This window comes from Camelus dromedarius, chromosome 2 (assembly GCF_036321535.1).
Source record: "Camelus dromedarius isolate mCamDro1 chromosome 2, mCamDro1.pat, whole genome shotgun sequence".
Classification (NCBI taxonomy): domain Eukaryota; kingdom Metazoa; phylum Chordata; class Mammalia; order Artiodactyla; family Camelidae; genus Camelus; species Camelus dromedarius.
In genome coordinates, this window is record NC_087437.1 from 40,405,051 (window position 1) to 40,417,065 (window position 12,015).

Here is a 12,015-nt window from a genome sequence, read left to right on the forward strand (position 1 = left end):
AAAAATGGGTAATGTTATCTGGAGTCAGAGTGAGTCAACAATTACTATCAAGCTACTATTTGAAGCCTGTATTTTTGACTCTGGTAGATAAAGTGTTTTTCTACTTTTTAAAAAAATAAGTTATTAAAACCTATACTTATGTAGAAGTTATTAATTTATATCTAACAGTTGGTTATAGATCTGAGAGTTCTGGACCACCTGGGTCTCAAAGAATGACCAAAGTAAACACAGTTATTTCTTTTTGATCATTATAAGTACTATGAGAAATATAAGTTACTATTTAATTATTTGGGGAAATGATTGGATTAAATTAGATTTTCGAGACTAAAGGTGCTTGCTTTGTAAAGTTTTAAAATAGTGATAGCATCAAGGTAACATCAAGATTTTCTTTTTACTTTTCTTTGCAGGGATGGAAAATAAGGCGAAGCATTGTTTTATTATAGCAGCAGGCCTTTGAAATTTAACTAAAAAAAAAAAAAAAATGACTGCTCTTACCTCAGAGAACTGCTCTTTTCAGTACCAGCTACATCAAACAAATCATCTCCTTGATGGTAACTGTCTTTTATTCGTGATTATACTTGGGAAAATATTATTAAATATCCTCACACTAGGAATGAGAAGAAAAAACACCCATCAAAATTTTATGGACTATTTTTGCATTTCACTAGCATTCATTGATCTTTTACTTTTGGTAAACATCTCCATTATATCTTATTTCAGGGATTTTGTGCTTTTAGGTGTTAGGTTTACTAAATACCACATCTGCCTATTTACTCAAATTATTTCTTTTACTTATGGCTTTCTGCATTATCCAGTTTTCCTGACAGCTTCTATAGATTATTACCTGAATTTCTCTAAAACCACCAGGCTTCCCTTTAAGTGTCAAAAATTATTTTATTTCTTTACAGTTATTTTAATTTGGGTTTCAGTCTTTGCTTATGTTTTAGGAGATCCAGCTATCTACCAAAGCCTGAAGGTACAGAATGCTTATTCTTATCAATGTCCTTTCTACATTAGCATTCAGAGTTACTGGCTGTCATTTTCCATGGTGATAATTTTATTTATGGCTTTTATAACCTCTTGGTCAGAAGTTACTACCTTGGTACAGGCTATTAGGATAACTTCCTACATGAATGAGACTATCCTGTATTTTCCCTTTTCATCCCACCCAAGTTATACTATAAGCTCTAAAAAAACACTCTTGCCCAAGTTCATTATCTGTTTTCTTGGTACCTGGTTACCATTTGTACTACTACAGGTAATTATCCTTTTATTTAAAGTACAGATTCCAGCATACATCGAGATGAACATTCCGTGGTTGTACTTTGTCAATAGTTTCCTCATTGCTACAGTTTATTGGTTTAATTGTCACAAACTTAATTTTAGAGACATGGCATTGCCTGTAGATCCATTTGTCAACTGGAAATGCTGCTTCATTCCACTTACAATTCATAATCTTGAGCAAATTGAAAAGCCTATATCAATAACTGTTGATATGGTGCCATGTTAATACTAAAACTTAACAGCTATAAGAAGCAGAATTTTACAAATGGTAAAGAATGATGACTTGGACATATAAAGAATGAACTAAACTTAAGCTTCCCTACTCTGCCCCACCCCCAAACTTTCATACGTTTTCACAGTGTGTCATTTGGGGGCTATGATATTTATTAGGTTGGTTGGTTGGTTTTAAACAAAACACTTCCAACAAAAAAATTTTATACCTGTTGGCCATACTGATGTTTGTGTTATCCAAAAAACTGTTATGTAAATCTGAGATTCACTGTCAACATTTCAGATACAAGCTTAAACATTTTTATTAAACTCAGGGCAAGAAAGTCAGGATCATATTCTTTAACATTAGGGGAAAGATTAGTTCTATTTAAATTTAGCTAATTAAAAAATATATATTTCTGTTCTTAATGCAAATATTCCAAAAGAAAAGTTTTGTTGCTTACCTTTCAGTAGTGACTAGGTCTCTTCCATGACATACCAGATTCATTTCCAGTTGTAACACACCTGGCACATATTTACATAATCACACAGGCAACGTATCACAGTGTGAACGTACAGTTTCTTATCCTGAGCACTACTGACATTTAGGTTGGATAATACTTTGCTGTGGGGACTGCTGCCCTGTGTGTTGTAGCATGTTGAGCAGCATCTCTGCCCTCTGGCCACTAGATGCCAGTAGAACTTCCTTCCCCAGTCATTACAATCAAAATGTTTCCAGGGGAGGGTACAGCTCAGTGGTAGAGTGCATGCTTAGCATGCATGAGGTCCTGTATTCAATTCTCATTTAAAAAAAAAAAAAAAAAAGTTTCCAGAAATTCCCGTATTTCCCTTGGTGGGCAAAATTGTCCTCGGTTGAGAACAACTGGAGTGAAGCAGTATGAATGACAGAATCATCTGAAATCACTGAGTTAAACTACATAGATGTTTAATTTGTCAAAGTCCAAGCCTGCTGTACTTCTCTGTGTTACTTTCCTTCTGAATGTATTGCTTTCTAATTGGCCACACATGGAACTCAGGGATTAAAAATATATTTTACTTAATTAGTAAAGACTTATACTCTGCAAGATTTTAAATCCAGAAAATTTATTTCAAGCCCTTCCTTAAGCTGTTTGTTTAGTTAGATTCCCCATGCCTCGTAAAGAAAAAAAGAAATTATTCAATAGACCAGCCAAATGGAAGAAGCTTTTATTTGTAAAGAAATGAACTTACAACTGGTCTACAATATATTATTGCAATATAAACAATATAAATAAATGATCCTGTAGGCCCACTAACCTTCCATCCAGACCCACATGAAGCAATGTTACAACAATATTCTATGTGAAAATGTGCAGGTAACAAAGGTGCAATTACAAGCAAGTTTAAGCAGCAGAGTATAAGGTGCTTTACTTTAACAGTTAATGTTGCCATCAACAAACATTTGAATGTTCAATTTTACTTCACTGAATACAGACACAACAAATATGAAAATCTAAAATTCATACACATGCTACTTGTTAATATGAAAGTGCTTTCTTTTTTAAAAAAATACACCAAATGGACAATCTTTTTACATAGATCATGGTGTGCTCTTATAATGCAAAAATTAACTTCATTTTCAGGTTATACATTTTAAAACAGTAGCTACAGACACCAATCTAGTAATGCTAATGCTAAGAGTGCTAAAACTATCTCATTTCCCATAAGGAGGACTCTAGTACAATATCCAACATAAAGAATACATCTATATATAATCTTAACATTTGTTTTTTGTAAAGATAAAAAATGTTTTCTTTCCCCTTGGTGATGCTTTGTTCATCCTGGGTGGATCAGTGTTTGAGGTTTTAATAATATGAAAGTCCTATTTAGGACAATGGGAGGAACCAAAAGGAGGAATTAAAAAAAAAAAAACCAGTTAACATTTGCTTAAAGCAACAAAACTAAATTTTTTTTAAAGTTTATCACAATTTGCTTTTGTTAACAAAAAAAAAAAAAAGTTTTCAACGCAAGACGACAAAAAGCACTAATGCAACAAAGAGGCCTGAAATGCCTGATGTCAGTGTGAGTATCCATCCTGCACACTGCTGTCCACAACTCCAACCTTCACAAACTCACCCCTTACTCTGAGGATAGTTTTTGGAGCTTGTTTTTTTTTTTTTTTTCCTATGGGAATAACAAAAACACCACGCTTTTGAATGAGACGGGAATCTAGTTAAATGTGTTGGATATTAGATGTCCAAAATTATACTATCTATGCACACTCCCACTGATTTTTTTAAACTTTAAGAATACACATACAAAAGGTATGTAATAGATATTTTAACAGCATAAAATATTTGAAAAACTAGGTAAATTAAAATATTTTAAAAGTATTAGCCAGTACCATGGAAAAATTTTTTTAAACCCAGACTATCTGGTTACTTGTATGTTAGTGTTTCTCTTTACAGTTTATTATAGATTCTAATCTAACACTTTCCTGCTTTAAAAAGCTGTCACTGTGATGCATAAAAGATCTTTTTAATATATTTTCATTTTGTGTCTTTATGGAGAATGTTAGTATCAAGTGGATGTTAATATATAAAGTTGTGTCAATAGGAATTACAGTGTAATTCATAGAATCCCTGGGCAGCCAGGGAGCTTCTACCCAATCAATTCTCCCGTTCTGTTTACTCCCCAAAACTTGTCAGTTTCAAGCTCCAAGCATGGAACTATTTTGTTTACCAGTTCTGCATGTTAAAGGAAACCCTTTAACTATGTAATACGTGTGTGCTTTCTAAAAAGTGTATTATTTGTAATACTACTAAAATTTTATGTAATCTTTCTTGCTTTGAAAAGAAACAAACAATAAAAACCAAACCTGTTCAGTGAGCTCCTTTGAGACTTGAAGTTTTCAAAAAGTTACTGCACTGTCAATACTGGGTGTAAAGCTTTCGTAGTTCAAAGTGTACAGTGAGTCAGCACCAGCTTTGTTTTGTTCTGTCACACCCTGCATAGCAACACCTCTGGAACAGAGTCAAGTGTCAAAATAATTCTGAGCAATATGGGCTGTCACAACAGTTTCAAAATGTAAATCCTAATGTGAGGTACTTTTAATTCTGTAACCTAATCAGGTATATGGTTAATCGATTATGTGAAGCATGCTGTGAGAACTGTAATGATTCACTCAGACCCCCTAGATGTCATGTAGCCTAATCTTTCACCCAGTGCATAAAAATTCCCTCTCAGTTCCAACTTTACATTCAGTACATTAAGTAATAATTATTTACATGTTTGTTTACGTCACAATAAAAAATGGGGCGGGGGTGATATTGTTTACTTATTACTAGTTCATTAAGTCAGGTATACCACACACTGCATAGTAAGTGTTCAAATGGTTTCCTAAATGAATGGATAAATGCATGAATGACAATGTTCAGATGTGTTCATATGTTCAGTGGTTTAACAAGAAGCACTTAGAAAAATGTCCTCATCTGCTCACCTGTATGAATTTTCTACCTTAATCCTTAGGAGAACAAAGGACTGGGGTGAACCAGGAAATGAATGTTCAATAATCACCTTTTAGCAAAAGCTTGTAAGTGTGAAATGAACCATTAAAAAAGGAAATTAAGAGAACTAAGATAAAAGGGAATTAAGTAGGAGAAACTAAAAAGTATGCCATTATGTGGCCTAGAATCATAGCTTTATATAGCTTAAAAATGATTTAAACAAAATCCACACTGTGTGCAGTACCGGCTCCATTCTGTATGATTAGAAGAGGAGACGAGCCACAAGCGAAGTAGCCACTTGAGGCGTCACCACAGCTAACTTACCAACGGGAGGTAAAACCCTCGTTCCCCCAGCCGGTGTTTTACCTTCATTTACCATGTTAACTTAATGATTATATTCATCTATTATTTATTATTGAAGTAGGTTATTTAGTATTATCTAAAACAAAATTATGACTTTAACATAAGCATTCTAAACAAAGATTTTAAGCAAAGGACACTTGGTTTGCTTGAGGCAAGACTAAAAAAGTTCCTTCTTTCTAAAATAGGTTGATGTTCATTTCACTACCATTCCCCACCACAGTCTTATAAACACCAACTTTTTCATCTCCATCATTAAAGCTCCACAAAATCAAGGATTTAACACTGATAACAGTCCCTGAAGTACAACCTTTAAGTCAATAAACGATGGCTACTATCAATGCTTAAGATTACTGGAGTCAATTTAAGTAGGTGGTCTAAAAGGACTTACTTCGTTACTCTCACATTTAAAACTATACCATGTTGACATAAGAGTGTTTAAAATTTATATTGATTTCCTTTTTCCAAATTAAAATTCACTCATTACTTTCTTTAATCATTACTTCTTTTAAACAATACACTTAAAAACCTTTACACAGGTTTTCTTTCTGTGGATTCATACTGATGCCACCAGTATCACTGAGAGCAACTGTACTTTTCAAAGGCAGTAGAAAAAAATACTTTTTGAATGTACCTCTTCTCTAATGTTGGAGGTTGAAATTGTCATCTTTAAGTAAAATTAAATGTTCACAAGTTATAAAAAGGGAAAAAAATGAAACATTTGTAGAAAACATTTCCCAAAAGCTTCCATAAACATGGCGCTTAAGAGATGTGTGTGCCTGTGTTAAGAGTTGAAGGGGAGAGTTTTCATAAGAAAAGTTGGGCTTCAGATCTGAAAAGGAGGGCAGGTCTCCCTTTCCATATATGTGCACTAAAGTGAAAGTCAGAAAAAGCCAGATGTTTTGCTTTGGAGTATGATGGTAATAATTATATCTGTATTAGTGCTTTACAACTTTCAAAAAAAGCTTTCCCATAGTATTATTTTAAAATAGAGTAAATAAGCTCTGAAAAATAATACGTAAAACTTTAAAATTCTTAAAAATTTAGGAAACTTTTCCCAAAGAAGATAATATAATTTTCAACTTTTTATTGAAGAAATGGCTTATATTAGTGCTATGAGGGAAACTATATAATGATACATTTTATGCTTCTAACAAGAGGAATATCCTCCCCAAAGAATTTGTTAAAAGATGTACAGCTTATAATAGGTTGAAATTAAATTTTAGTCAGATTGCATATTTATTTTCCCTAGTACTGTACTTGTGCTTATTTAATTGAATCACAATTGTTAAGACGAAATCAAATGCTCTAGATTCAGAAAATACCAATTTTGATGAATGCAGATTAAATAGTTCATTTCATGTTCCACACTACTGTGCATCAAAGAAATAGAGGTAGGCTTGTGTTTACTGAAATCCACACAAAGAAACAACTCCACAGCTCTTAGTCATCCAATTCTTAGACTGAGACACAACCCAACAAAATACTATCTAAAAAAATCTTTTAAAATGCCTTTCTTTGTTAACAGTCCACATGGTTGATTCAACTGTAGTATCTGAAAAGGGATTATCTCTATAATTCTGATAACTCAATTATTGAGTTTTTGATAAATATTCTCCAACTGTAATAGGTGTCACCTTTTTCAGAAGTCAAAAATCACCAATTTATATATCATTAGGGCTATTAATATGCTTCTAAGGGCAGGATCACTTCATAAAGAGAGTGAACGAATGAGTCTGATTACAGGTAAATCTTGACATTTAGAAAAAACATACCCCGTTTACTGCTGTAACTGGGAGCCAACCATTACAGTTTACTGTTTAGCACTGCTGATGGCCACATCTATACTACACAGCCTCACTCAGTTAACCGTATTATCCTCTTGGGTCTAGAATGCTTTTCCTCCTGTCTCTTCCTTCACTTCCCTGTCCTTTCCTCTAGAAAACCTTCCTGAAGGCCCAGTTATAGTTTCACGTTGTGCACAGGAAACAGACTGAGCAACACTGTACATAAATGGCCAGTTTCCACTGCCCAGAGGGTTCACGGAAACATGGCTATTAGGTATTAGAAAGTTTTGCAACAGTTATGTCCCTAAAATTATCCCCACTACAAAGTCCTCTGTAGGGATTTTCAGGCAAAGGTCTCTCTAAGGAGGAAGTTTTCAGTTTCCTTGGGTCTAGAAGAGGTAGGGGGGAGTGAAGCCCTTTCATGCTATCAGGCAATAATGTTCAATGCCCGTTGCACAAAGGCAGCATGAATTCTTGCCATTCACTAAGGGTGAGGATCTTCAAACCACAAAACATAACCAGACTGTTCTGGTTGAAAAATACACCTTTGAAATGTTTTAACAGTTTGTCCGGCCAGGGATTTCCCCCACTTGACATGGCTGTGAGGCTAGCGTCGTTCACACACACCTGTGACCGTTTACTCTTTCCAAGACGGTTTACACACATGTAAACGCAGCCTAAGACTATACAATCTGTACCTTGCCTCCCTACCATACTTGTGCCATGGCGGTACCAAAACCCTGCAAACATAAATGGCGCTTTATAACATTTAACTGAACAAGGCAGTGACATGGGGCACTAGGCCAGATCTTAATATAAGACTAGTTATTTGAATAAATGTCTGACTAGAATATCACACTAGATACAGGAAGATTAGCTATGCTGAAAATTATTCAAAGGCATGGGTACAACAATACTTATTTCATAAGTGTTTCAACACACCAGGAAACAAAAAAAAGTGGGCTACCAAAAAAAATAATTTCTATTTAAAACTAGGTAGAACATGAATATTAACTTCAAAAGTGCAGAAATTTGTTCAGTGTTGCAGTGGGATAAACTAACAAAGTGGCAGGTCTCTTGTCTCCCTCTCCCCTATTCTAAAGCTTCTTCACTAATATTTCTTTCCTCCCATTCCAAGTTCTCTACTCTGAGGAGACGACCCTTAAACTGGGACTTAAAAAAAAAGCCCCAGCAAATTAAAAGTACCATCATGGAGAAATTACCAGCCACTTAAAAAGTGACAGGTTTGGGGACAGCGCTCTCATACTGATTACATTCAAAGCTGCAGAGCTGCATCAAACACAGGCCTACCGGAGGTTGGATGAAAATGCATGTCATTTAAGAAACAACTTTTACAAATCAACTGTTCTGTTTACTTTCTTAGGAACACATGACTTAAAGTAAATAAAATTTCAAACTTGTAGGGATTTTCTTCCTCGATGAGAAAAGAGTGCATCAGTATAAAGAAGTCAGAAATGCAAACTTAGGTAGTAGCAAAAGTAAAAAGAACTTCCCATGTCCTCTTTCTGCTTGTCATTCCCTCTCCTCAATCAAAATCCTGTAACAACTAATAATATGAAGGAAAATAAAAATAATAGCACTCTCCCAACTTAATTCATGCTAAATCTGTGCTTAAAGCTAGGGGGCGGGGTGAATTGCTCGGTGGTAGAGCACATGCTTAGCATGCATGAGGTCCTGGGTTCAATTCCCAGTACCTCCATTTAAAAAAAAAAAGGTCAGAGAGACGTGGACACCCAGTGTTACTGTCTTATTATACTATCCATTATAAATAACTGAAAATTTGAAATTCAGATGGTTAAATCATCCAGAAGGAAACAGCTACATCAACAGGAAAACTACTAGTGAAAAGTAAATGAGCCATTTCTAAATAAAATAACTCTTGAAAAAAGCAAGTGTATTTTCTGGGTATGTTTTGAGAGGGGACAACCAAAGATCTGGACTATTCTTCAGACTATTATAAGATTTAGGATTATAAGGTGCTCTCAAATGGAAACCCTTCTTGTAAGCTTTCTTGGATACTTAGCACAGTGCTAGGCACAGGGGCTTTCAGTAAGTACACAGTGACTGACAGCAGAAGAGGGAGTAAACAAGAGACCCTGTAACACAGGTCCAAGTTAATACCTTAAAGGCTACGGAAAATATAATTATGGGAGGTAATCATTATTGCTAGGGGAGTGAATCCTGAAAGAATCAGTTTTGTATGAACTGTTTGTGGATTCCCTACGATAAAGTTTTAATTCCAGGGGGGATTTTTCTGTGTCCCTCAGCCCCCATACTGTGGACCATCTCCTACTAATGCTTAGCTTATACTTGTGTTCTGAAATTGCAAGATAAATGGAAAAGTCAAGCATATGACAACTCTGTCACAATGATTAACTGCTAATAAATGAAAACTGACTGTAGAGTACCTACCTTTCCTTGAAACTTTAATCCAATAATTAAAAATGTGATATAAAGAAATATGTGACATAGACTACAAGCTACTGTAGGTCTGGAACATGAGCCTTACACTATGTTACATATTCTAATCCTACACAAAACTATCAGTAAACATCTTTTCTTTTTAAACATTACTACACAAAAGAATCCCACAAAGCATACATTCAAACAAGAGGCATCTAAAGGTTAAAAAAATTACCCGCTGTATTTTTGTATAAAAATAATCAACATTCTCTAATGTACACAAAGCCAAAAGATAAATATCTGTGATGTCTTTAATGACATCTTTAGTTTTCTACTAGCGTAACACAATCTTTTTGAGAAGAGCAGTGACAATGACTGAAACCCATGGACTCTTCCTCACTTACTGAACTTCTGCCACATATCTATGAATGTTCCTTCCATTACTGAAACACTTCCATTGTATGGTAAAGGTAAGATAAAAAAAAGATTAAAACAGTTTTGATGTCCAGGACTATAAAGCTCAAAGGGCTCTCACAACAATTTTGTTTTAGTGCCATAATTCTAACAGAATACTAACTGTTCAATGAAAGGTTTCTTAAAATTTTTTCCCCCTAAAACATGTACATACTAAATGAGGTCAGATTATCCAAGAGAGATCAGCTGGGTAAGTGCTTTGTAGGAAGCATACAAGGATTTAGTCAAGGAAAAAGGAATGTGCATTCTAGCTAGACCCGGCACAGCATGTTCAACACTAGAAAAACCCAAAGACCAACCACTAGCCACTACAAACTATCGCCTTGCCCGCAAAGGCTGTGCACTGGTTCATAAGGTATAATCATATTATGCCTTCATCAGTGCAAAGAGATATGAAAGATAACTAATATGCATACTGAGAATCAAATTACTGGTGTACTAGTCCTTATCTTATAGGCCAATTTAATGGATTTTCCCCCCTTTTTCTAGACTGCATACAATTGGGAAAAATAAATCAGCAGAACATTAATGCTATCTGAAATACTTCCACAGTATAATGTATTCCTTACTATGTCTCACTTGTTCAAAATATCCCTTTGGGTGAAAGAGAGCAATATTTATCATTCCTACATCTGCGTTTCTCAACCTTGGCACAACTGACATTTTGGACCAGGTAACTCTTCATTGTAGAGGGCTGTCCTGTGCACTGCAGGATATTTAGCAACATCCCTGTCCTCCATGCCCCAGACACCAAGAGCAACCACCCCCCAAACTCCCAAGCTATGACAACCAAAATGTTCCTTGACATTGTCAAATGTCCCCTGGGGAGCAAAACTGACCTCCATTGAGAACCGCTGCTCAAAATGAACAAAAAATATGAGGAAAACTAAATTCCTCAGTCACACCAAATTTTTGGTCAAGTATGGACTAGAAGCCAACTCTTCTTCCAGATCAGTATGATTCATGCTAGAATGCAGTCCTTTTTATAGACAAAGCAACTGTCTAGCAGACATGTTTTTTTAAAACACACACTGATATCTCATTGCATACAATTCCAGTCACTGGACTCCTAAATTACTCCTAAATTATCTCTCTCATGAAAACCTATAGAAAACTTATAGGGTAGAAAAATGTATAAGAAAACCAAATCAAACGAAGAGAAATGTAAATCATTAAATTACTTTAAAGAGGATTTTTTATATTAATGATAAACATCACCATTAAAAAAATTATCTAGTAAAAACACTTTGAAAAATATCATGGCCCTCTATAACAAGTCTTTCAATGTTGTGTGTAACCTGTAAAATTAATTTCACCAATGTTGGCTAATTATGAAAATGTACAATGAATTATCACACCTGTAGAAATGTCAGCCTTTGATGTGGAGATCCCAATGTGCTTGGCTATCCACATTGGCTAAGTGATAATATTCTAGGCCAACTTGAGCCTTTACCTTACATATTAAGAAGAATAAAACTGCTGTTATCTCAAAGCCTCATGATCCTGTTAAGATTCCTTCAGAGAGTTGATGCGTGCACAGATCTTTAGGGCCGGGCCTAGCTTGATATTCATTGCACTCATAAGATGGTCTTCTTTTAGCAAGAGAAGAGCCTGTCCATCGATCTCTTGTGCTCTGAACTCATCTGCAATATCCTGGCAGCCTAAAATTTGACCAGAGGAAGGATGTTAGTGTCAATACACATCAATTAGATGTTACTCCTAATAATTACAGTTACACTCTCATTGGGTTTGAGTATCTGAAATACAGGCTAGAAACAAACGAAACATATTGATGGCAGTCTTGGCTTCACTCCTGAAGAAGAGAGTATTTCCTGGCATTCTGAAAAAAAAGAATTAATTCGAAATCCAGGTAAAGCAATTTATCTGGAATTCTTGTTTGAAAAATAATAATGCAGAAATAAATAGTAAGGGTCAGGTAAAATGTAGACTGATCAGTCCAGATATAACATACCTTCATGAAAAGGACAATG

General features: G+C 34.9%; 2 protein-coding genes across 11 annotated transcripts in view; one reads left to right on the plus strand and one right to left on the minus strand.

The window, feature by feature from the left end:
• GPR160 (G protein-coupled receptor 160) overlaps positions 1-4,362 on the plus strand; it is a 40,376-nt gene extending 36,014 nt beyond the window's left edge. For all 3 annotated transcript variants that reach the window (XM_064492714.1, XM_031451032.2, XM_031451043.2), the window contains one exon: positions 408-4,362. In XM_064492714.1, the coding sequence (XP_064348784.1) occupies positions 482-1,510 (1,029 nt within the window). In that variant the 5' untranslated portion in view covers positions 408-481 and the 3' untranslated portion in view covers positions 1,511-4,362. The remainder of the gene's footprint in view (positions 1-407) is intronic.
• Positions 3,638-12,015, minus strand: part of PHC3 (polyhomeotic homolog 3) — a 71,951-nt gene continuing 63,573 nt past the window's right edge. For 7 of the 8 annotated variants that reach the window (XM_031450996.2, XM_031451002.2, XM_064492684.1 and 4 more), the window contains one exon: positions 3,638-11,685. In XM_031450996.2, the coding sequence (XP_031306856.1) occupies positions 11,531-11,685 (155 nt within the window). In that variant the 3' untranslated portion in view covers positions 3,638-11,530. The remainder of the gene's footprint in view (positions 11,686-12,015) is intronic. The other variant, XR_010383416.1, reaches the window with a different exon arrangement.